The 27,307-nt window shown below is 38.2% G+C and overlaps 2 protein-coding genes across 4 annotated transcripts in view; one reads left to right on the forward strand and one right to left on the reverse strand.

The window, feature by feature from the left end:
• GTF3C1 (general transcription factor IIIC subunit 1) overlaps positions 1–26,908 on the reverse strand; it is a 121,797-nt gene extending 94,889 nt beyond the window's left edge. Inside the window, 2 exon segments of the mRNA XM_021006270.2 lie at positions 6,910–7,119; positions 26,635–26,908. Coding sequence (XP_020861929.1) covers positions 6,910–7,119; positions 26,635–26,855 — 431 coding nt within the window. The 5' untranslated portion in view covers positions 26,856–26,908.
• Positions 26,909–27,010: 102 nt separating this feature from the next.
• The window catches only part of KATNIP (katanin interacting protein), a 209,342-nt gene continuing 209,045 nt past the window's right edge, over positions 27,011–27,307 (forward strand). For 2 of the 3 annotated variants that reach the window (XM_078152528.1, XM_021006293.2), the window contains exon 1: positions 27,014–27,064. In XM_078152528.1, coding sequence (XP_078008654.1) covers positions 27,058–27,064 — 7 coding nt within the window. In that variant the 5' untranslated portion in view covers positions 27,014–27,057. Of the gene's footprint in view, positions 27,065–27,307 lie in introns of all 3 variants that reach the window. The other variant, XM_078152527.1, reaches the window with a different exon arrangement.

A 27,307-nucleotide genomic window follows, 5' to 3' on the forward strand; every position in this document is an offset into this window, starting at 1 on the left:
TACCTGACTCAACCTAACAATTATGTTACCCTTCACTTACATATTTATCAGTTGCTTATAAATACTTATATATATTTAATAGCACATTGCTTATTCCTTCTTTATTACCTACTGATTTAAGTTATATAAATCTTTTACGGAGTTGCACATTTTATTGATTTGTACCCCCCAAACCTATTACCATTGGGCCTATAAAAACTGTGGCACTCAATAAATGTTCACTGAGTTGGAAAGAGCTCATATGAATACAAGAAGCTTAAGAGAAAGATATGTATAGTGGGCAAGGGGAGGAGGAGAGAATTGTTGAGTGGGTTTGGGGGTTGTTTTTATTGCCTAGATTTGATTATTAGCCTTTAGTAGGCTAATTTGAATGTTTTTCCTCAGTAATGATTTAATAATTCAGTAACGACTGCTAAACACAATTTTCTCACCTACTGATGAAAAAACAGGAGTGCACTGAGAATTGGGAATCCTTGGGTTTAATCCTGGCTCTGCCACTAATTTATTTCATGACCCCATGAATATCACTTTTTTCCTGGGCCTCAGGGTTCCTTGTTTGTAAAATGAGGGAGTTTGGTCAAAATGATTTCTCAGTCCTTCTTCTGCTCCAACATTCTACAGTGCTATAACATACTTCAGTTATATAATACTAGATTCAATAAGGTACTGCGAACATGGAGAATGAGAGCTGAACCATGAGACTGGTGACAGTGGGTATATGCGCCTTTGGAGGGCTCTTCAGCTCAAACCTATTGGCAGGCATGGGGGCTTTCTCTACTCTATCCTGCTTCATCAAGATGTTAGTGTTGGAAGAGGCTGTGAAAGACCTGAGTTTAAATCCGGCATCAGACACTTACTAACTGTGGGACCCAGGGCAAGTCACTTAACCCTACTGGCCTCAGTTACTCATCTGTAAAATGAGCTGGAGAAGGAAAGGGCAAACCACTCCAGAATCCTTGCCAAGAAAATCCCAAATGGGGTGACAAAAATTTGGACATGACTGAAATGACTAAATAACAACAAATTTGGAATTACGCTAAATACACGGCTAAAATGTCCATAGCCTTTGATCTAGATATCCCATTGCTAGGCATAGACCACAAAGAAATCAAAGATAGAAAGAAATATTCATAGCAAAAATATTCATAGTAGTACTTTTTTGTGGTAACATTCAAGCAGACACCAAGCAGATATGCCCACTGATTGAGGAATGGTGAAACAATTTATGGTACAAATTTAATGTAATGTTACCATGCCATAAGAAATGAAGAATTTAGAGAAACACCAAAAATGTTTTTTATGACCTGCTCCAAAATGAAGTTAGAACCAGGAAAATCACACACACACACACACACACACACACACACACACACACGGAAAGAAAGAGAGAGAGAGAGTGAAAATATGATGTAAAAGTAAAGAACAAAACAATTAAATATAATGATGCGTAAGTATAATGACCAAGCTTGGCCCTAGAGAATAGCTGGAAAAATGTATCTCTTTCTCTCTCTCTTTTAGTCAAGGTGAAACATTATAGGTGTGGAATTTTATATAAACTGTTAGATTCAATTGATGTGTTGGCTAATTCTGCTGAACAGCTACCCCATACCCTCCTTTTTTATTTTTCTTCTATAATTGGTTTTTTTTTTTTTAACAAGGAACTGCTCTCTGGGAGAGGGGAAAGAAGGAAGAAATGCAGGTAGTAAAAACATGAGATCAAAAACAATGAAAAAAAAAAAGGCAGTCTTCCACCTCTATAACCATGAAGTACCCAGTGAGTCCTCTCACTTCTAACACCTCACGTAGGACCAGCACCACAAACACCAGACTTGATCAAAGGCCAAACATATGTTGCACAACTGGGCTATATTCTGGATATATGCCATTTTCAGGTATCTTGGGATAAGGCAAAGAAACTGAGTTTGGGTGTGAATTTGGCTCAGGCCTAGGAGTTCTGATCAGTAGGTATTTTCTGAGCAGGTCTCAATCTCCTGACGCCTCTGCCCTGATACAGATGTTGTTCATCACACCAGGCAAGGTGGCAGCCTTAGACAATGTGTACTTTCTCCAACCAATGTTTGGCAAATTCCCACCTCATACTCCCTAGTAACAAGTTGTGGCACAGTAAAGACTGCCTTTCCCTATCCCTATTTTCTGCTCTCTCATTCATACCCATCCACATCTTTTTGCTTCCCAGTCCCTATCTTCCTTTGTCTTCCCCTTCTATTGTGCTCTCTGAACCCCTTCCTTACTGGTTCCTATTATTACGGTCTCTCCCCTTCGGCCTTCTACAGATGCTAAAATAATTTTTCAAATTTATGTCTAACTATGTCTAACATGACACTCTCTGCTAAAAAATCCTCAATGGCTCTTACCTTGGCCTGACATTTAAAGCCTCCTACAATCTATAATCTTCCAGACTTATATCACCCCTCTTCAAAGAATCTACAATCAGGGCACATAGATAATGAACTATTATTTATTCCTCAGATTTAATATTCCACATCTTGTTTCTGTGCCTTTGTATATTTCATGCTTGTAATGCACACCTTCCTCATTTCTATCTTGTAGAATTCTTAACATCTTTCAAAGTTTAGCTGAGGTACCAGCTCTGCTGTGAGGCCCAGCCCTCTCCAGCTGCTAGTGACTGCCCTACTTCCCCAATAAGCCTTGTATCTATTTTGTATATGCTTATAATATATATTAATTTTACTTTTGTCTTTGTATCCCCATAGGTACCTAAAAAATGCTTGTTGAAGAAAAGCGTCCTTAGCTGTGCATGACTCCTCTACAAAAATTAACCATATATTGGGGCAAAAAAAATTCACAAATGCAGAAAAACAAATACTAACCACCCTTAACTGACAATTATGTAATAAAAATGATATTTTGTAAAAGGACTTTTGAAGGAAGAATTTAGAATTAATTGAAGACTAAATTACATAATCCTAAAAATTGGGTAGGTCAAAGAACAAATCATATAAATAGTAGAAAATATTATCAAAGAAAACGACAACAATAAAACAACATACCAAAATTTATGTGATGCAACTAAAGCAATCTCTAGGGGAAAATTTATACCTTTTAATGCTTTTAACACCAAAGAGAAAGACAGTTCAATGAAATGAACACACACTTTAAAAAACTAGAAAAGTAAAAAAACCCCAAAAAGTCCAACTAAACATCAAAGTGGAAACTAAAAATCAATGAAGTGATAAACAAAGGGAAAAAAATACTGAATTGATAAATAAAACTAGAAGCTATTTTGGGGGAGGAAAGGCTAATATAAATAAAGCTTGACTAAAAAATACTTGTTGACTCACTGACAAAATCTTTCTTGGGACTTCAAAATAAGATGACATCATGAAAAGTTATAGAAAGGCCCAGCTTTTCCATAAAAAAATCCCACAAATGTATGAAAATGGGCCAATTGATAGAGAGCTGAAAAGGCTCTGAAGTAATTTCTTCTATTTATAATAGAACTTCACAAAAAGATGGCTTTATGAAAACATACTCCAACAGAAAGGTTGAAGTAGGGAAGCCAAGACCAGGTCAGGCAACTGAGGAAGTAAGCAGAAGAGCATGGGAGAGGAGTTATAGCCAGGAAAACCAAGGTGAACCCTGCTGGAAGCCATACCAAACTCTTGCAAACAGACTTGAAGCTAATTAGGACTCTGAACAGGGGTACAGTAAGTCCGTGTCAACTCCTACAATCAGACAACTGAATCTAGATCCTGGCCTGTCAGAAGAGAACAGGACAGAACTACCCACCAGAGATCACTGCACAGTGTTAGGGCTTAGCTATGTACTCCTTGGGTCACTGAGAACAACAGCAGAAGACAGGGACAACTCCTGGCCACCATGGAAGGATAGGCAGTTTATTTAGGAGGCCCATGATCTCTAACATTCCACTATGGATATCAGGGCTATATATAGCAGGGGAAAGTACCAACTTCTGAATAAGAATTACATCAAGGTGAAAGAAACCACTGAAGACCTGAACATGAAATGGACCATCAAGAGACTGAGATGGAGTCAGGGTTTGAGAGAGAAGGTGGAAACTATCATCAGCCACCCCAGCAACATGAGCAGCAGTAGTGGCATCCAGATTACAGAGGAAACTGGACCAAACAAGGATTATCTAACCCATTCAAGTGTGTTGGGGGAATCTTGCTGGAACAAAAAATCCTAAACCAAGGAATGAGGCTTAAAATATGAGTAACCAGAAGATACCAAGCATAATAAAGAAATATTATGGGATAAGAGAAGAGCAAGAGGCAAACCCTGGGACAGGAGAATAACTACTACAAGAAAAAATCTCATTGAAAAAAAAAATGACTTGGCCACAAAGACCATAGGGGTTGCTAGAAGAAATGAAGGAAGAGGGAGCACCGGCCTTGGAGTCAGATGGACCTGAGTTCAAATCCAGCCTCAGACACATAACACTTACTAGCTGTGTGACCCTGGGCAAGTCACTTAACCCCGACTGCCTCACACCTCTCTTCCCCACCCCACACCCCCCCCAAAAAAAGAAATGAAGGAAGAGATGGAAAAATGAAATTAGAAATGAAATGGAAGTTCAGGAGGAAAAAAATTAAATGGGAAAAAATGGGAACAGCTTAGAATCAAAGGTAGAAAACCTTAATTATAAAATGGATTTCCAAGAAAACAGATATTCAAGGATTCCTGATGAAAAGACCAGAATTGAATAGAAACTCTTCAGTGTAAAGTGAGAAATATATATTTGGAAGGGGCTAAATTATGATGAAGTGCTTATATTCCAACAGAAGGAAAGAGACAAGTGACTGGATAGTGTGTTGTGCCTGGAGTCAGGAAAATCTAGGTTCAAATCCCACCTCAACATTTATTAGCTGTGTGTGCCTGGGAAAATCACTTAACCTATGTAAAATGGGGAAAATAACAGCACCTACTTCCTAGGGTCGCTGTGAGGATCAAATGAAATAATATTTGTAAAGAGCTTAACACAGAGCTTGGCACATAGTAAGCTCTATATAAATGCTTATTTCCTCATTTTCTTCCTTTCTATTCCTTAGAATCCTAATATCTTCAAGGGTCACAAAGTCAGATAAAAAAGACAAACAAAAGACAAACAAATTCAGATAAAAAAGACAGACACGATTATGTTGTTTTGTTGGTCTGAAGAAGAGAAAGAGAAGGAAAAAATGAATATACAAAGGAAGAAATGAGGAAGAAAGAAAAGAAAGAACATACTAATTCACATAAAAAGTTCTGAGAGAATAGTATACAAATATAAAGAGTACATCCATTACTGATCACAATGCAATCAACAGAAATTAGCAGAACCAGGAGAATTATTTATACAATTAGAATGACATAAGAAAGAAAAGATCATCTATGAAATACTTATATTAAAAAATAAAAGGAAGAGAGCAGAAATTTTGAAGGAGCTTGGATAAGCAAGATAAGATAGGTACTGCCCTGTTTTAAAAATATATATGTATATGTATGTACATATGTATGTGTATATATGTGCATGTATATATGTATATGCATATGTATGTGTATATATCCACCTTTTTAAACAGATAAATTATATGTAGGATGATTCCCATTTCCTCTTTTGTGGAAATTTGTCCATTATTTTTTAATTCATAATAAGAAAAAGGAAAAGTCTTCCTGATACTCCTGTTAGTGCTCTTTCTGTCTTATTTATCTGGACATGCTGAATTCTCTTCTTCGTGGACATCACACTGTTCTTCACTCCCCTGGGTCTGTTTCATTTTTGCCTTTCTATTTCTCATGCCCAGCACAATACCCTGTACACAGCAGGCACTTTGTAAATAAAATAAATGTTTGCTAAATTAAAATTTTTTTTTCTTTATTCTTTTTTTTACATTTTAAGTTCCAAATTGTCTCCTTCTTCAACCTGCAGTAGAGAAGGCCGCCAGATTTATAAAATATATGTAAAATCATACTATGCGTAATTCTCTTTTATTAGTTCTTTCTCTGGAGGTGGACAACATCTTCCTTCACAGGTCTTTTCTAGTTGATTTGAGTATTTATAGCACTCAGAATAATTTGGTTGTTCATAATTACTCTTTGAACAATACTGCTGTTACTGTCTACATTGTTCTCTTGGTTCTCTTCACTTCACTTTTCATTATTTCATGCAAGTCTTTCCATGTTTTTCTAAAATCAACCAGCTTATTATTTCTTACAGCACAACAGTATTCTATCACAATCACATACCACAACTTGTTCAGCCATTCCCCAATACATAGGCATCCCCTCAATTTCCAGTTCTTTGCCACAACAAAGAGAACTGTTTTAAATGTTTTAGAACATATAGGTTTTTTTCCCTTTTCCCCCCAATCACCTTGGGAAAGAGAGCTAATTGTGGTATTGCTGAATCAAAGGATATACACAATTTTATAACTCTTTGGGCAAAATTTCAGATGGTTCTCCAAAATGGTTTAATCAGCTCACAAATTTTTCCACATCCCCTCTAACATTTGTCATTTTATCATTTTAGTCAACTTGATAGATGATATCTCAAAGTTGTTTTAATTTGCATTTCTCTAATCAAGAATGATTTAAGAGCATTTTTTCATGACCACATATAGTTTTGATTTCTTCATCAAAAAACTGCCTGCTTATATCCTTTTACCATTTATCAATTGGGGAATGACTTATATTCTTATAAATTTGACAAAGTTCTCTACATATTTGAGATATGAGACCTTTATCTGAGAAACTGTCTAGATGTTTGCTAAATTGAACTATTAAAAAAACCTGAGGCAGTAGTGAATTACTGTCCAACTAGGTACGTGGTTCAAGAATCTACTTTTTTAATGAAGAAATATGTTCACAGTGTCAAGACTTTCTCTTAACAAAAATGTCAGAACTAAGATAGGAGAAACAGCTTACCGCTCATAGGCTTCAATTACTGTGCAACGGGGCTGCAAAGATTCTGTCCTAATCTGATCAGTAACATCTACCCTTTTATCAAAATATTGACATGAGCCCTGTATGCCATCCTTATTGTCCAAGATCATATGGATGGGGTAAACATCTTCCAAAGGGACTGGGTCTCTCCTTGACTCCAGGATTCCAGTTTCAAAGTCAATTTCTTCATATCTAAAACGAAAACACAAATAATAAATCATGCTGATCTTCAGAAAACGAACTCTCAACATTTTCTACTGAATCTCCAAAGGAGAACAAGTAGATCAATCAATCAATCAACAAGCATCTGTTATGTACTAAGTGCTAGGGAATACAAAGAGAAAACAGGCTTTATTCTCAAGAAACTTACATTCTACCAATGCAGACAACATTTATCTATGTAAGTATATACAAAATAAATGTGAAGTCATTTAAGAAAGTAGGACACTAACAACTGGAGGGATCAGAAAGGCTTTTCTGTAGAAGCTGCTTGAGTTCATTCTGAAAGGAAGTAAAGGAGACAAGGTAAAGGTGAAAGAGGGTACTCCGAGAATGGGGAATGGCTAATATAAAGGCATGGATACGGAGAACAGAGTGTAATGTATAAGGAACAAGGAAGGCCAGTTTGGCTGGACTAGGTAGAATAGGAACAGAATTAATACATAATGAGGCTGGAAAGATGGGCCATCACTGTGGAGTTGAGTGGGGAAATGATATGGTCATCACATGACCATGACCATGGTTTAAAAAAAAATCACTTTGGCAGCTCTGTGGAAGACTGGAGTGGGGAGAGACTTAAAGTAGGGAAACAGTCAAGACAAGACTGTTGGCTATAAGGTGATGTCTAGATATATAGTGGAAGCAGAAATGACAATTGATTGTACATATATGGTGAGGGGCTGAGGAGAATACTGAGATGAACCTGTGAGTCAGGAAAGATAATGGTGCCCTAGACAGAAACAGAGAAACAGGGAAATTTGTAAGAGACGTGGATTTGGAGCAAAAGATACAAAGTTATATTTTGGATGAGTTTAGTTTGAGATGTCTCTGGGACATCCAGTTAGAAATGTTCAACAGGCAATTAGTAAAGTAGAATTAGAGCTCAGAAAAGACTTAGCTGCACATAAAGATCTGGGAGTTATTTGAATAAAGATGATAAAGTTAGATTGCTCAATTTCCCATGTAGCCTTAGGTACAGACCATTTTCAGAGGCAAAGATATTCCAGCAGAAACCACCTTTCTATCCTAGCAGCCGACACAGTGATTTACATAAATTGGGTGCTTAATCGATGCTTGTTTAATTTAGTTGAATCATGCCCTCCATCTCCAACTCACTAGGGCTATCCAGAGTACAATATTTCTCATCTGCTTTCAAAGTTTCTCCCTTAGATCTGGATCACCTTGGTTTCTTATCATTTTGGGCCAAGCTACCTCCTTACTATTTTCTCCCCCAAACTCCATGCCCGTCAACCTCCTTCACAGGATGCCATCTACCAGGTTCCCAATCTCCTTTAAAGCTCTCCCAGATTCTTCTCTCTTTTGCCTGTAACTCTCACTATACTACCATCCATTCAAATAAGTCTGACTGGCACCTCTATGTACTGCAGGTCACAAGATCCAAGCTGGGAGTCCCTGTTGTGCTAGTTTTGTGCCTGTGTGTCCATGGACAAATCACTTCTCTGATCTGAGCCTCTGCTTCCTCAGATAGGGGTTAATAATACTTGTGCTATCTACTTTACCAGAGCGTCATAAGGAAAGCACTTGGTAAACTTGAAAGGATTATATAAATGTTAGGTATTTTGCTAATGTTCTCCAGTATACAAAGTAGAGTCAGTAACTAAGCTGTGCTTTCATTTTCCCTCAGGCATTTCTTACATTTCTCTCCTTTGGCACTTTCATCTTGAAATCATTAAGGCATAAATTGATATAATTTTGAGGAGTTTGCTTTCTTTTTCATAAAATCTTTCTACCTGTCCCCTATAAAAAAAATGCTAGTACATAAGCTGTAATTGTCACTCTGGTAGTCAAATTGTTTATGTTCGTAAAGAGCAACAAGTATCACATAAAATCATGTTTCTAGTTCCTCTCAGAACATGGTGAAAGTAACTCTAACAAGCCAAGAATAATCTGTGAGTTCTCCTGCCATTCAGCTTCAATTTTTTAAATGGTTTTATCCAGAGCAAAAATGTCAATATATAAGTGGTTCAATTTTTCTGGTGGTCTACCAGTTTATCAACTGAATCACTGGACAGTTATCTCATTTTTAGAGTACCAAAACTTAAGTTAATGTTTGCAGACAATCTAAAAACTGTCATTCTTAGCATCAAAAGCAAGTAAGGGTATAAGACTATTATATATTCTTATCTATGTCATAGGTTTCCGTTGTTCAATGGCCAACATTCTTCAAAAAAGAAGCTCTGAGTTTAGCTAGGTTTGGTTCTCACACAGTTTCTAAAAAATCAGCAATAATCTCTAAACAACCAAATAAATCTATAGTAGTAGCTAAATAGTACAGTGCAGAGACTGTGAGAATTGGAGACAGGAAGATTCAAATTGAAATCCTCCCTCCAACACCTGCCAGTTTTATAATCCGGGACAAATGACTTCACCTCTCTTGGCCTCAGTTTCTTCATCTACAAAACAGAGACAATAATAATACCTTTCTCACAATCAAATGAAATGCAAGACTTAAACCAGTATGTAAATGCTATTCTTATTAAATCTCATAATCCTTTCATTCTTTTTAACCTGTTCTATTTGACTCTACTGAGCGCCCTCTCCTAGATATCTCCTCTATGGGTTTTTGCAACAATACTCTTTCCTAGTTGGCCTTCTACCTGACTGGCTACTCTTATGCTATCTCCTCTGCGGGCTTATCATCCATATTATATCCCCTAACTCTGAGTATTCCCCAAGGTTTTGTCCAAGGTCCTCTTCCTAACATTTTCTGTGTCACGGACTCCACTGACAGTCTGGTGAAACCTACGAACTCCTCAGAATGTTTGCAGATGCATATAATAAAACATATAGGATAACAAAGGAAGTCAATTACATGGACAAAACAGTTGCACATTTTTAAAAAAATTCATGGACCCCAGAAAGTCCTACACTTTCTTGATAATCTTATCAACTCCTATGGGTTTAGTTATCATCTCTATGCAGATGACTCAGATATATATCCATATCTACAAAGACAGACACAGCCTTATTCTCTCTGCTGCCTCCAGTTCCACACCCCCAACTGCCTAATGGATATTTCAAAGCTGACATTCTACTCAAACTCAACGCTTAGAAAACAGAATAAACTCAGCATCTTTTTCCCCAAACTTCCCAACTCCCCTATTTTTATCAAAGGACTACTATCCTTCTAGTCTCCTAGGTTCATAATGCTGACATCCTAGATTTCTCACTCTCCCTCAATCCTCAATCCACATACTCAATCAGGAGTCAAATTCTGTCATTTCTGTTTTCACAACATCTCTCACATCTGACCCCTTCTCTCCATTCACACAGCTACCAGCTGAGTCCAGGCCCTTACTACCTCTTTGCTAGATTACTGCACCATTCCAGCCCATCCTACATACCGCTGCCAAAGTTACTTTTCTTAAGTGGAGACCCGTCCATGTCACTACCCTGTTCAATCAACTCCAAATAAAAACTCTTCTGTTTAGCTCCTAAAATCCCACACAGCCTCACCCCAACCTCTATCTCCAGACTCAAAGGACATTAATTACCATACTACCTTTGTACTTAGTGAACCTGCCAAACTATTCCTTTCTTTGCTCCTCCCATGGGACTCTCCATCTCTAATCTCAGTGCAACTTTGGGCAAGTAACAAACTCTGCGAGGTTCTGATTCCTCATTTATAAAATGGGGGTAATAATGCTTCTGATATTATTATATTTTATATAGCTATTGTGACACTCATCTATAATACCAAATTTAAAATGCTTTATAAGCCTCAAAGCATCTTATATGTCAATTGCTATTGCTGTTGTTGTTTTGCTTATTTCATTTCCTTTTTCTTCTTCTCTGAGTGTCTTTGGTTGCTTTCTTTTACTATCTTGCTTATTTTCAATTTGGAACGTTCACTATCCATCTGGGGTGGGGACTCAGGAGCTGAGCTTATGAACTCTCTGCTTTCATGCCAGAGCTTCATCTACCTTACTTCTTGAATTCAAGATCTATACGCACAAGGCGAGGCTTCTATGGTGTCTTCAAGTCTTTGACTGCTTTCGTTTCTTAAGAATGAACTATATTTTTTCATTAACCACAAAAATCCTTCTCTTGGTGGTCAGGTGATGCTGGGCCCTTAAAGGCTATGTTACTCAAGCACAGGTTCTGGCAGGATCTTCCAGGCTGGCAAAATTTCAAGTATTGTATAATCCCAATAGATTTTTTTTCTATTATTAAGCAATCAACAAGTATTTATTAGGTGCATATTATGTGCCAGGCATTGTGGTAGGTGCTGGAGATGCAAGTGCAAAGAAAGAAATAATCTCTAGTTGCAAGGAACTTATATTCTAATAACCAAGCTATGTGTGGGCTTTTTATCTCTCTCTCTCTCTCTCTCTCTCTCACACACACACACACACACACACATACACGCACACGCGCATATAAAATATATACTATGTATAATACATACATGCATATATACACACACAAATATAGTAGTGAACAAATACAAACACAGATGAAGTATTTACATACAAGGTAGTTTGGGAAGGAGGGCACTCACAGTTGGGAGTTCATGTAGAAAATGGCCAAAGTGAACCAGGCTTTCCTGACTCCAAGAATAACATCATACATACACTGCCACTCCAAAATAACAGATCCAGATTAAAATATCCCAAAAAGAAATCACCACAGGGCAGAGAAAATTAATTTTAATAATGATCTAAGAAATGAAGCTGGACCTAGTACAAAACATCAAATTGAGCCATACACATTTTAAAGGAGATGAAGGAGGATTTGGCATTGTTAAAGAAAAATGTGTCTTTTGTAATGGGACGACTATTGTTGTTAAGAAGAGAGCAAGACAGACTGATAACAAAAAATCAATAGCAGAGAAAGTGGCAGAAAATGTGAATAAAAGAAGGGACTCAATGAGGAAAAAAAATCTCAGACCGTAAAGCCAAATTGGCAAATCGGGTAGAAAATGCAACAGAACACGACGAAAAGATAACTAACCTGAAAAAAGCTTTTGAACTTTTGTAAGCAAAGATGACAGAATCAGAACAGAGAGATAGTCTGAGAATAATCAGGTTACATGAAAAATGCGGGACCCACTCAAGGCTATCTCTCCAGACTATCAAGGTCAAAGAAGCTATCACATGCCCTCAGATCCAGGATAGCAAAATTTCAGAGTGAGAAGAGATAGAGGCCGTCAACAAATGCATAAGACAATTCACACCTGCTCAGAATCCCCTACACAACGTGCCAGACAAACATTCCTTCCAACCTTTGCTTAAAGAGCTCTATCGACTGGGGACCGTCGTCTCTTCCTAGGCAGCCCATTCCAATTTTCAAAAGTTTTAATTGTGGGAAGCTTTTCCTTAGCATTTATGTGTAAATATTTTAGAAATCATAGGGCCAAGTGAACTACTCTAGAAATAGGAATGAGTCATGTGAGTACACGTCAGTGTTTGAATGTGTTTGATAGACAGATATTCAAACTTTGCACTTGCATCTTGAAGACTGTGGATGGCTGTCAGAGCCACAAGGTTGGGATCAGACTAAAATTAAGAGTTACAGAAATTATTTCAGGTAAATTAGGTATCAAGTTAAAAAGGATTAAAATAATTGAGCATGGCAACTATATGATCATTAAGGAATCACTGACAGTGAAACAATATAAAAGTAATTATATATCAATATATACATAGATAACTAATTATATATATATTTATATATAAGTACACACACACACACACACACACACACACACACATACACTCTCTCTCTCTCTCTCTCTCTCTCTCTCTCTCTCTCTCTCTCTCTCTCTCTCTCACTTAATAATGGTATGGGAACTAAAAATCTAAAGGTAAAGTTTGCTGCATTACAAAAGGCTCCAGGGCAGCTAGGTGGTGCAGTGGATAGAGCACCAGCCTTGAAGTCAGGAGAACCTGAGTTCAAATCCAACCTCAAACCAAACATTTGACACTTACCAGTTGTGTGACCCAGGGCAAGTCACTTAACCCCAACTGCCTAAAAATAAATAAAAATAAAACAAAAGGCTCCAGATAGAAAAACACTAATGATAGGAGATCTCAACATTCTACTCTCAGTAAATATAAGTTGAATGACATAAAATTTTAAACTTTTAGAACTGAATACATCTCGAAAAAATTAGGTTTTAATAAATATATGGAGAGAACTCAATTGGCTGATTAGGGAATTTACTTTTCATTCAGATGGGATATTTTAAAAAATTGATCATACTCTAGGGTATATAGAACACAAATGAAGAAAAGCAGAAATGTTAAATGACTATTATAGACCACAGAGCAATTAGAATAATAATTAGTAAAGGAAATATGACTGAAAAATGCAGGACTAAACTGAAAACAAAAAAATTATTTGCTTAAGAATGACTAGGTCAAAGACTAATTTAAGCAAACAATATGAATTATATTGAAAGAGCAATTATAATATACCAAAATTTATGCAATGCAGCTAAAGCAATTTTAGAGGAAAATTTACTTCCCTGAATGTTTATACCAACAAAAACGGAAAGTTTAATAGACTGTATTTGCAGTTTTTAAAACAAAAAAACCAACAAATTAGTACAACCAAAATAAGCACAAGAGTTCATTAAAATTTAAAAATTCAACAAAACTGAAAATTAAAGATGTTAACAAGACCAAAAGAAACAAAACTGTTTTTCAAAGACCAATAAAATTGATAAACTATTAGCTAAATTAGTTTTTAAAAGGGGAAATAAAATTAAGTTACTGTAACAAAAATAAGGGGAAAATAGCAATGAAAAATAAAGAAATAATGAAAATTATTAAAGAATATTACAAATAGTGATATGACAACAAAACTGAGCGTGTAAAAAAAGAATACCTACAAAAACGCAGTCGACTTTATAAGCCAAGGAAAAGATGATCCAAGTAGATTAATATCAGAAAGAATAACAGAATGAGCCATTAATGATCTGAATGTTAAAAAAAAATCAGAACTAGATGGATTTATAAGTGAATTCTAACAAACATTTAGAGGATAATTAATTCCTGTAATATAGTAACCATTTTCAAAAAGAAAAATTCAAGTCTATCTAATTCTATAAGACATAGTCTTTCAGTCTCCAAACCAGTAAAGGGTAAGGTGGCAGAGACAATATAGGCTAATATTAATGAATATTTGTGGTAGAAGCAGCATCTACTAGGGTCCTTGCTACACAGACTGGGCTACTTTTTAAAGGCAGCAGAGTAGGACCTGAGTCACTGTTTTGATTTCTCAATCAATAAGCCGATGCCCACAATTCTCCTGAGCATAGGACTAACCAGATTAAAACATATTTGAGAGATGTTTAACAAAATAAATAAAAATATCTGAGAATACAGATAATGTTAAGATGTAGTTTTCTAAGTCCATATGCGGTCTACAGGGATCCTCTACATGGTTCAGTGCTCCCTATTTTTATTGGAGTCTGACCACATTGAGAAAAGGCAAGTCTATGAAGAGTCAGTAGTTTATAGACTTGATAAATGTCCATTACTACTGGAGTCATCGTGCCATTCTTATTAAGCAATACATCCTTCCAACCAGACATATTTTCACAAGGAGACCAAGGAGAACTGCATCTACCTCAGCTAGTGATGCATCCTTTCCATGACACTGAGTAAAGGTTTTGGTTAAGTGTTGGAGGGTCTGTGAGTGTCTCATTTCATTTCAATTCCTAGCCTGAACCACTGGACCAGCTGAAGTCAGGCCTGGTCTAGATTAATATTGATGCAAAAATACTAACTAAAAAACTGGGAAATAGAATATACCAATATACCAAAAAAATTATTAAGTGGAATTTACACCAATATCACAAGTATAGTTCAATATCAGAAATAATTAACATTACAAATCAACTGTTTTCCCAACTTAATTCGCTCTCCTTTCTAAACCATACACACAGCTAGCAGCAGTCTTCCTAAAACACATGCCATTCACCAGCCTAGGAAGTTCCGGTAGTTACCTAATGCCTCCAGGATAACATACAAATGCCCTCCTTCACCTCTGCCTCTTAGAATCCCCAACTTCATTCATAGCTCGGCTACAGTAACATTTCCTACAATGCAGCAAGCTTTCTTCTCACAATCATCTTGAACATGTTTTACATTTACTTATATGACTAGATGCTATTTTCTACATAGAATGTAACCTTTTTGAGGCCAAGGACTGTTTCACTCAGCACATTGCAGACATTTAATAATGGCACGTTCATTGATGTCAACAATAAATCTTTTAAAATATCAAAACAAAAACTATAGAAAAAAGTCATTGAAAAAATATTATCACTATGTTTAAAAAAACAAAACAAAACAACTCTGAAAATACAGGAATGGAACAACTTTTCCTTAACACAACAGAAGGCCTTCATTTGAACCCAGTAAATCCACAGGTATTTATTTAATGTCTACTATGTACTAGGCACTGAATGAGGAGCTGGGGATACAAGTCAAAAACATGAAAGGAAACAATTCATTCTCTCTAGGATCTGACATTCTTAAAAGGGAGACAACATTCACACATACATAAAGAATAAATATAATTAAATACAAAATAGTTGGGAGGGTACTAGTGTTTTGGGGTGCTAATTAGGAAAAAAAGACTGTTTAAGGTGGCACTTTGAGCTGCATCTTGAAAGAAGTGAGGGATTCTATGAGGCAAACGTGAGGAGGAAGTACATTTCAGGCACAGGAACTGAGCAAATACACTGAGAAGTAACTTGGGGTACAATGTGTGAGGAACAACAAGGAGGTCAGTTTGGGTGGCCCACAGAGTACAGAAAGAAGAATAATATATGAGTAATAAGGATGGAAGGATACGTTGGGGACAGTTTGTGAAAAGCTGTAAACAATAAGCCACCTTCAAACTGGAAAGTGTTTTAGACCAGCAAAATATTTTTTTCTTAATACTTCCAGTTTTTGTAAGAAAAGAAGTGTTAAATAAGCTTCTATAGCTCTATGTCTTATTTTTTCTGGTATTGGGATTAGCATATATGTCTCACAGAAAGAACTGGGTAGACTGCCATCTTTTCGAAAACAATTTATACATAATTGCATTTGTTCTTTAAACATCTGGAAAAATTCACTTATGAATCTATCCCTGATTGTTGGGTTTTTTTTTAAAACATGGTAGCTCACTAGCAGATGATTCAATTATACTTTTTTCCTCTTTTTATTACCAGTGTTTAGTTGAATGCCTAGCAAATAGTAGGTGCTTAATCAATGATTGCTGACTGACTTGAATCACATATTCCTTTATTTTTACTTATTTTTATAGATATGTATCCTTTTTTACATGCTTAATTTATTAGCAGATCATTGAAATATTCTCTAGTTATTTTCTTTATTCACTATTTGCTATGATTTACCCCCTTTTTATAAGTAATTTGGTCTTTCTTCTTTTTGATTCATGTTCTATTAATTTTATTGCTCTCTGAAAAACAGCCCTTTGTTGTTGCTATGTTGGACCACCACAGAGAAAATATGTGTTCTTTTCTACTTCATTTTTATTTAATTTTATTTTTTAATGACCTATTTTGCTTCCCTCCTACATCCCTCCTCTTTTGGAGGGGGAAAAGCATTTTTTTGATAAAAATATGAATATTCCAGCAATGTCCAAAAATATACATCTCATTCTGCACTGTCAACCCCATTATCCATCCATAGGTGGGTAGCATGCTTCATCACTGATCCTCTGGAATCAAAGTTGGCCATTACACTGATCAGAGATCTGAAATCTTCCAGAGTTGTTCATTTTTATTTATTTTTTTTGCTTTTTCGGTTAGGCAAATGGGGTTAAGTGACTTGTCCGGGGTCCCACAGCTAGTAAGTGTCAAGTGTCTGAGGCCAAAAGTTGTTCATTTTTACAATGCTGTTACTGTATAAATTGTTTGGCTCACTTCACTCTGCATTAATTTCAATGAGTATTTGTTAACAGCAGCTTCTATGTACAATTTGGTAAGGTCAATTTTATAGTTCAGAAAGTTTATTTAGACGTGGAAGTGTTAAACAGGTTTTTTCCATTGAACTTGAATTCAGGATGCCAGTAAGTCTCTTAACTATTCAACCACAGCTTTCTCCCTGATAGTTTTATAGCTTCATGCTCAAGGTGTTTTTCCCAGTGGACATCAAACTATTTTGTAAGCATCTCCTTCATCCATTTCTATATGATTCAATTTTACTTTTGGATTCAAATTCAAGGCCTTTAGTGTCTATTTTTCCTTGTTTCATATTAAGAATTGTGCACTTTTAAGTCTAAATGACATTTTGTTATCACAGTAAAGAGTCCATGGGAAAGAGCTACTTAGTGGTTTTTAATGGGAGTCATAGATTTTGAAGTCCTTCATGTACATCAAATGCCTTATAAGAGACTCTGATCTGACTCATTAATTTGAAAGCAATGCTTTGTTCTATTTAGGAGGGGCAATACTTGATTTAAAACTAGGCAAAAACACCATGGGTTTAAATTATTACTTTATTCATTCATTCACTTGTTTTATCACTATAGAGAGCTCCTAGTCAGGAACTCCTCTACTAGTGTACATTAGTATCTTCTCTGTAACTCAGTGTTAAGAGAGTTGCCTGTGTCACTGAGGGGTTAGATGACTTGCCCAGGTCTTACAGGTTCTACCCTGGGCCATCTTCTCTTTTTCCTCTATGCTACCTCACTTGGTGATCTCATCTCCCATGGATTCAAATACACACATACATACATACATACATACATACATACATACATACATACATACATATTTTATCAGTAGATCAAAGGTGTCCAACACAACCCCATGTAGCTCTACAACACTTTTTTGGGGTTTGATTTGGTTTTTGGCCAGGCAATGGGGTTAAGTGACTTGCCCAGGGTCAACACAGCTAGTTAAGTGTTATGTGTCTGAGGCAGCATTTGAACTCAAGTCCTCCTGAATCCAGGGCTGGTGCTTGATCCACTGCACCACCTAGCTACCCCGCTCTACAACACTTGTAAGTACAGCCAGAACCAGATAATAAATAGTAAATATTTAACAAAATAAGTAAAAGTACAATAAAACAGATAATATCACATTTTAAAATTAAGTCAAAGGGGCAATTAGGTGGCACAATGGATAGAGCACTGGCCCTGCAGTGAGGAGCACCTGAGTTCAAATCGGGCCTCACTTACCAGCTGTGTGACTCTGGCAAGTCATTTATCCCTGATTGCCTCCAAAAAACCTCAAACAAAACAAAACAAAATATTAAGTCAGTATGCAGGGATTAGTGGTCCCACTTCTATCTGGGTTTGATACCACTAATGTAGATGATTCTCATATTTATTAGTCCAGCCCTAACCTAGGAATATGACCTATGATTCCACAGAAAATGTAAACTACCTTGAGTAAATGTAAACAGCTAAAATAGCTCTAACTATCCCATGGGAGAACTTGCACATGACCCTGGGCCATCTTTGGCACTGTGCCTTCTTTGTTCTGTTTCTATATAATATCTGGCCTGGCCTGGGGCTGGTGAAGGAATTTATTTTACTTTGTCCTGCTGCTGCCCAAGACAAATGGCCTCTTATGAGTAAACTCCCTCAATTAACCCTAATAAAACCTATGAATAACCAAGCTGGCATGGGCCTCTCTTTCTTCAGTATCTCAGTATTTTCTTAGGGGGTAGGCCACCCTACAGTTGGCATAATTAGTACAGATCTCTGCCCCCTTACATTAGGCACAGTTGGCAGGATAGTCTGCCTCTCTACAGATCTTGTGCCCTTACACCTCACTTCTGACCTCCAGTCTCAAATCTCCAACTGCTTGTTGGGCATCTTGAAATGGATGGCCTATGAACATCTTAAACTCAACATGTCCAAAACTGAATTCATTTTCTTTTTCTCCAAACCCTTCCCTCTTCCTAACTTTCCTATTCCTGCCGAGAGTACAACCATGTTCCCAGTCACCAAGGCTCAAAATCTAGATGTCACCTTCAACTCTTCACTTTCTCACCCTGCCAGCCACCTTTCCCCTATTCCAATTTGTTGTCAACTCCCTTTACAATATACCTGACATCTGGTCACTTAACCTTTTATCTAGTGAGGAGCACCCACCACCTCCTCCTGCAGCACATTCTACTTCTGTATAGTTCCAACTATGAATCCCAAATCTGCCCCTTTGCAACCTCTCCCCATTGCTCCCAGTTCTGTTCTTTGAGGCCAAGTAGAAAAATGATTCCCTCTTCTACTTGATAGCCCTTCACATACTTGAGGGCAGTTTCTTAAATTGAACCATTTAGGGCATGATCTTGAGGATCCTCACCTTTCTTAGAATCCTCTAACATAGTGAATGCCAGAACAGGCATACAGAATAGTAGCACGATTCTATGAGGTGTGTGATCAATCTATCAGAGGATGAGAAAATGGGTTCTATTCCACCCTCCCCATAATAGCCAGCTTGACTTAATTTTAAAATGTGACATTATCTGTTTTATTGTACTTTTACTTATTTTGTCCAAAGTGATTTTCGGAAAGCACCGGTCTGACATTGCTGTCTCCCACCCCCAAACTAAACTTCAATGGCTCCCTACTATTTTTAGGATCAAGTATAAATCCCTCTGTTCGGCATTTAAAAATCCTTCCCAAAGTAGCCTCAACCTACCTTTCCAACTTTCTTACACATAACTTTCCTTCCCGCACTCCAGAATCCAGCCAAATTGACCTTTTTGATAGTTTCTCACACTTATACAAAAATGCAACTAAAATATTCAAACATAAACATGAAATTAAGGTATGATACCAATCATTAAGCGGTACCACACAAAAAAGAGGAATAGACGTATACAGAAAACTTTCTACTGAGTTGGAATCAGACAATTTACTTCTGATTCCTATTTTTATGTGGGATATCATGAACATCTACATACAAAGAAACATGACTTCTGCTGAAAACCTTTTATATATTCACTGACTTATGACTTATTATTTGTTTGTTGTATTATCTATCTTCAAGTCTGCCCTATCCTCCAGGATACACACAATTTTTTTTAGGAAATAATGAATTATATTGCTTAAAGGCAATAGTTTTTTATATTGTAAATAGCTAAAATTTGTCAAAACATTGTCATCTTTAGCTCTGCCCTTTTATATTTTGATATATGTTTTATAATGTGCACAATATATAAGCAGAATAGGGCACATTTACAATTTGTTTTAAAATATACATTTATTGGAAGATTTATACCAAAATTTTTTTAATGACAGTGGGTGCTCAAAAGTTTGAAGACTACTGCTCTAACTTATCAATGTCCTGCCTAAAATGTAGTATCCAGGACCAAACATAATATTCCAAATATAGTCTGACTAGGGTAGAGCACAGTGGTATCCTAGACACCACGTCCCTCCTAAAGTAATTTAAGATTGCATTAGCTTTTTTTTCAGGCTGCCACATCATACTAGCTCACAAGCCACCACAACGGCCAGATCTTTTTCAGATAAATTTCTAACTAACCACGCTTTCTACATTTAAGTGGCACAGTGGATCTGAGTTCAAATCCATTTTCAGACACTTAAGTAGCATGTGACCCTGGCAAATCACTTAACCTCTGTTAACTTCAATTTCCTCATTTGTAAAATGGGAATAATAAATGCACCTACCACATACCGAGATGTTGCAAGAAGAAAATGTAATACTTGTAAAGCACTTTGCAAAACCTTACAATGCTATGTAAGTGATGATGATGACGATGATCTTGTCCCTATTGACTTTTTGAACCCAAATGAAAAACTTGAAATTTAGGTTATGTTATATGGACTGTTCCAAGAAATCTCCTACTATGATATCTAAAAACTAAAATTAAGGTGTAAGAGAGCAATGTACTGGGAGAAAGAGAAAGGGAGAGGCAGAATGTAGTAAATTATCTCACATAAAAGAGGCAAGAAAAAGCTTTTACAGTGGAGAGGAAGAGGGGAGAGGTGAAGGGGAGTAAGTGAACCTTATTCTCATCAGAATTGGCTCAAAGAGGGAATAACATACACACTCAATTGGGTATAAAAATATATCACCCTACAGGAAATTAGGAGGGGAAGGGTATAAGAGAGGGGGTGGTAGTGGCAGAAGGGAGGGCAGACTTGGGGAAGGAGTAGTCAGAAGCAAAACATTTTTGAGGAGACAGGGTGAAAGGAGAGAGAGAGAATAGAATAAGCAGGAGTGGGGATTGGGTGGAGGGAAATAAAGTTAGCAAAAGCAACTAAAAAAAATTTTGAACCAAGTTTCTCGGATAAATGCTTCATTTCTCAAATATATAGAGAATTGAGTCAAATTTATAAAAAAAAAGTCATTCCCCAATTGATAAATGATCAAAAGATATGATCCCTTTTCAGATGAAGTAATCAAAGCTATCTATAGCCATATGAAAAAATGGTCTAACTCACTATTGATTTGAGAAATGCAAATTGAAACAATTCTGAGGTACTGTTACATCACACCTATTAGATTGGCTGATAGGACAGAAACAGAAGGTTTGGAGGGGATGTGGGAAAAATGAGACATTAATGCATTGTTGGTGGAGTTGTGAACTGATTCAACCACTCTGTAGAGAAATTTGGAACTATGCCCAAAGGGCTCTAAAACCATGCATGCCCTCTGACTTGCAATACCCATTACTAGGTGTGTATCCCAACAGAGATAAAAATCAAGAAGGAAAAGGCCGTATATGTACCAAAATACTCATAGCAGTTCATTTCTGGGGGCAAAGAATTAGAAACTGAAGAGATGCCTATCAATTGGGGAATGGCTGAATAAGCTGTGGGATGTGATCATGATGGAATACTACTGTACTACAAGAAATGATGAGCAGCATATTACCAAAAAAAACCTGGAAGACTTGCATGGGCTGATGCAAAGTGAAATGTACTGCGAACAAAGTAACAGCAATATTGTAAGATGATCAGTTGTGAATGACCTAGCTATTCTCAGCAATACAATAATCCAAGACAACTTTGAAGGACTTATGATGAAAAATGCTATGCACCTCCAGAGAAAGAACTGGTAGAGTCTGAATACAGACTGAAGCATACTTTTTTTTTTAACTTTCTTTGAGTTTTTTGGTCTATGTTTTCTTTCACAACATGACTATTATGGGTATCTTTTGTATGACTACACATGTATAGCCTATATCAAACTGATTGCCTTCTCAATGACAGGGTGGGTGGGGGTAGTGGGGAGGAAGGGAGAGAATCTGGAACTCAGTTTTAAAAATGAATGTTAAAAATTGTTTTTACATGTAACTGTGGAAAAATAAAAATAAAATAAGAGTTAAAAAAATACTTTTTGTACCAAAAAAAAAGAAACCTTCCCTATTCCAAACCATGTTTACACCCATTTCCTTTAACTTCCTACAGAACTAATAATCTGTCAGCACTTAGCACAGTGCCTGGCACATAAGTATTTAATAAATATTTAATGACTTGACTACCTCCAAGTTAAGCCCCCTATTATATTTCTTCTTTTAGTCTTTCTCAACTAGCTGTGAGCTGTCCTGTTTTTCTCTTCTATCCTACACTGACTATAGGTTACAGGTCTGGACACACAGTATGGCACTCAACCCCTTACTTATTGATATCATTCATTTCTTCCACATGAATTACCACCATCTTTGTTTAGATACTATATTATTTCAGCAGCCTTCTAATTGCTCTGCTTGCCTCCATTCTTCATCTATCAATCATTCTTGCAAACCATAGTAAGAATATTCTTTCTAAAGTACAGCTAAAACCATGCTGTTCTCCCCCCACCAAATTCCAAGTGTTTCCTTCCTGAGGATAAAGCTCTAACTCTTTAGAACCCTAATCTCTGGCCTTACTCCTATCTTTGGCCTGCCATTCAGGCCCTACACAACTCAGCCCCCAACTTACCTTTCCAGCCTCATTTCCTACTACTTTGGCTCCAATTAGATTGGATAATTCAACATACCTCAAACATGCCCTGTATTTTCTCCATTTCCCTATCTTTGCTCATTTTATTCCTTAAATCCTTTCCACCTACAGAAACCTTCATACTCCAAAACTAAGCTAATCATTCTCAGTCAGAAAAGAATATTCCTTTCATAAAATGAGCACTTTTTAAGCTCCTTTATGAAACCTATTACACTCTTTCTCCTACTAGAACTGTTTGTTTTCATGTGCCCTGCATGTCACCTCCTCCATTCTTCTTCAGCAGACTATTGATATAGTCATCCCCTTCTCTCTTCTAATCTGCAACCTCTTCCTTTTTACTGTGTTCTTCCCCTACTGTTTTCAAACAAGGCCAACTCTCCTCCATCCTTAAAAAGCCTTCACTAGACCCTAACATCTTCCAAGTTATGGTCCTACATGTCTCCTCCCTTTGTCCACTAAATTCCAAGAAAAGCTGTCTACACAAAAGTGTTTCCTTCATTCTCCTCTCACTTACTACTCCTCCTTTTGCAATCTGGCTTCTTTCCTTACTATTCTACTGAAACTACTCTCCTCAAAGTGACTAATAATCTTTTAACTGCCAAACCTCTCTCCTCTGTCCTCATTCTTCTATACCTCTTCTTCATTTGACACTCCTCACCATCCTTTTTTTCCTGGATATTCTTTCCTCTCTGGGTTTTCTTGACCCTCCTCTTTCCTGGTTTTCCCCTACCAGTCTGACCACTCCTTCTCAACCTCCTTTGCTAGCAAATTATTGCTATCACATCCCCTAACTGTGGGTCCCCATGGCTCCATCCAGAACTTTCTTCTCTTCTGACAACCTCATTAGCTCCTATAAGTTTAATAATCATCTCTATGCAGATGACTTTCCAATCTATAAATGCAGTCCCAATCTCACATCACCGACTGCCTAACAGACATTTCAAATGCCATCTCAAACTCAACACATACAAAATACATTATCTGCACTGCTCCCTATCTCCATCCCACAATCTCGTTTCTAAACCTGCCATTTCTGAGGAAAGTGCCACAATTCTTTAGTCTCCCAGGTTTGTAGCCTCAGTCTTATTTCTAATGCTTCACTCTCCTTAAAAGCACATATCAAATCAGCTGCCAACTCCTTCCATTTCTACCTTCACAATATCTTTCATATCCAACCTCTTCTCTCTATTCACAACCAGCTTCCAAACCGTCTTTCCAGCCTCTCCCTATACTACCCCTCTTCCAATGTGGCTCCTTCTCTGTTCCTACCGCATGGATACATTCCACTACTTGTCCCTGCCCTTGTGTACTTGGCTGTCCTCAAGACAAGAACGCAATCCCTCCTCATTTCTATCTTTCTTCAAGACATAGCTCAAAGAGTACCTTCTTCCACACCTTTTCTGATCCTTCCGAACTACTAGTGCCCTCTCCCTAATTCCCTTGTATCTGGTATGTATTCTCTTTATTTAGTAGAGAATGTTTCATTATCCTTGTATTCCCAATGTCAGCCCACAGTGCTGGGCACACGGAAGGCACTTAACAAATGCTTGCTGATTGATGTCTTATTTCCCTTACTAGACTACAGTGTCTTAGGAGCTGGGGGAGAGGGAGGCAGGAACTTGTTAATCTATGTATCCCGTGCAACATCTGGCACAAAGCGTTGCACATCAGTAGGTATTTGGTGAAACCAGAACAGGAAGAGAGCTTAGAGTTCAGTCACTGAAGATCACAGGCCTCAGAGCTGGAAGACAATGCAGAGGTCTACTTTACACACGAATAAAATGAAGCTCAGAGAGGTTTGGTTGGCTTGTTCAAGGTAATGTACATAGTGTGGCAAGCGGCAAATCCAAAATTCAGATCTTAGTTCTCTGGCTACAACTTCACTGCTTTTTCTACCAAAGCCTGTGGGGTACTCAATTAAGTACTTGAAAAATATTAAGCGCCTACTACATGCAAAACATATACAAAGAGGAAAAGTTCTCTTTTCTTCATTTTTCAGAAGCTTAATCAAGGGGGAAAAATTGACAGTATATACACAAATAAAATACAAAACAGTGTGATGAGAGAAAAGGAGAGTTGCAACAAAGTACTCTAAGAAAATTTGAGGAAGGAGAGAACACGTTCTGCAAAGGGTATCAGGCCTAATGGAGGTGGTGAGATCTTAGCTGAGACTTGAAATATGAGAGTGAGTTTAATGAGATGAGATGAGATGAGATGAGGGAGTCTATTTGATGCATGAAGGACAGCACAGCATCAGGTTGAATTGGTGAACACAGTGGCTGAGTGTGGCTGGAGATCAAAATGCTTGAAGGGGAATAATATGAAATAAGCTCAAAAAGGCAGATAGAAGCCAGATGTAAAGAGCCTTAAGTGTTGAACGTCTGTATTTTATGCTACAGACAATAAGGAACCCCTTAAGTTTTTTGAGCAGGGATGTACAGTCAGAACAGTTTGGCAGCTTCATGAAGGGTTATTTGATGAAAATTAAAGATTTCTAATACAGTAAATATCAGGAATATTATACACACAGAGTCTTGGACTAGCATTCTTTTCGTGGTTCTGATATTTATTAGCTGTTGGACTTTTAGTAAGTAAGTCCTCCCATAAAACGAAAGGGCTGGACTCCAAATGACCTCTAAGAAGAGGAAATGTGGTGTAGTGGAAAGAGCAATTGTCTTGGAGTTAGGAGTACTGGTTATGAGTACCACCTCTACCCTATGCATTATTTTAAATATGTCACTTCCCCTCTATGGATACCAAATTATTCATACAACCAACTCAACGTACTTCAATTTCATAAGCATCTACTATGTACAGAGTACTGTACTGGAACTGTAAGAGAAAAGATGTTTAGACAAGACACACAATTTCCTTGCCCTTATAGAGCTTACAAGAAGGCAGGGTGTTCTAAAATACTCAGAGTCAGAACACACGATGTCGAAGGTCTCTTTTAGCTCTAATCATCTATAAATCTAGAGCACTTCCATTCCCAAAACCCAACTCAGTGTTGCAGAATGGGCCTGCGATTTGAAGTCACACTGGGGGAGCAGGTGGCACAGTAAGTCTGGAAGACTTTCTTACTGAGTTTAAATCCAGCCTCTGACACTTACTAGCTGTGTGACCCCCGGCAAGTCACTTAAACCTGTTTCCCTCAGTGTCCTCATCAGTAAAATGAGCTGGAGAAGGAAATGGCAAAAGATTCCAGTATCTTTGCCAAGAAAACCCCAAATGAGGTCACGAAGAGTCCGACACGACTGATCAACAATCGTGGGCCTGACTTTCAACCGGCCTGTCAGCTATTCGGTACCCACAAGACGACCTTGGGTGGGTCATTTCTCCACCTCTAGCCTCAGTTTCCTCAATCTGTAAAACGAGGAAGTTGGCCTAGATAAATGTCTAAGGTCCTTTCCAACTCTGCATCCATCATTAGCTCCTCGTCCCTCCCAGCCTAAAGTCTGGGGCCCAGCTACGGCTCCCCGGGATCTGGGGTCTCACTTCGGATCCCCACTTCCCGCCCGCCTCCAGGTCCTCTCTCCCTCCCATCCCCACCCCCGAGCCGGCCCGGCCCGGGCCCCTGACCGGTCTTGCAGCAGGAGTTCAGGTCGATCCTTGGGCTCCACGTAGAAGCGGATGTCGGAGTGGGCTGCCAGCGCCCGCCACAGGAACTGCTGCGTGTGGGGCTCCATCGGCAGCGGGAAGGGCGGCACTCGCGACTCGAGGCGGCTCCACAGCGTGGGCACCGACAGCCCGTCCAGTCCCTCCAGGGCCACCTCGTCCAACAAGGACTCGAGCGCGTCCATCCTGGCCCGGCTCAGTCAGCCAGCGCCTCGAGGAGGCCCACAGAGCGCCGGCGCCGGCGCTGACGTCACTACCGGCGAGGAGGCGGGCCGGGCTCGCCATAGGCTATAGTCATTGGTCGGCGGCGGGTTTGTAACCAGGGGAACTGCAAACACTGTCGCGGCCGCTTCCGGTCCAAGAACCCGGAACCGCCGCTGCTTAGGGATGGAGGGTGAGTGTCCGTAGGGCCTGTGACCCTGCCCCTCGGGGATCCTGGGGCCCGTCTCCGTGCCTTCTCGGTGCCCCCCCCATTCCCATGGATCCGGGTGTGGGGTTTCCGTCGTCACGGACTGGTGGTGGTGCTTCTTAGTGAGCCTGGGCCCCTCGGGCGTCGCAGTGGCAGGGTGGGCTGGAATGAGGGAAGAGAGATGTGGAAGCCCGACCCGAGCCTGGTTTGCTTTTGACCTATCCAAGA

The sequence above is a fragment of the Phascolarctos cinereus genome, unplaced genomic scaffold (genome assembly GCF_003287225.1).
Source record: "Phascolarctos cinereus isolate Bilbo 61053 unplaced genomic scaffold, phaCin_HiC Scaffold_4;HRSCAF=312, whole genome shotgun sequence".
Classification (NCBI taxonomy): Eukaryota; Metazoa; Chordata; class Mammalia; order Diprotodontia; family Phascolarctidae; genus Phascolarctos; species Phascolarctos cinereus.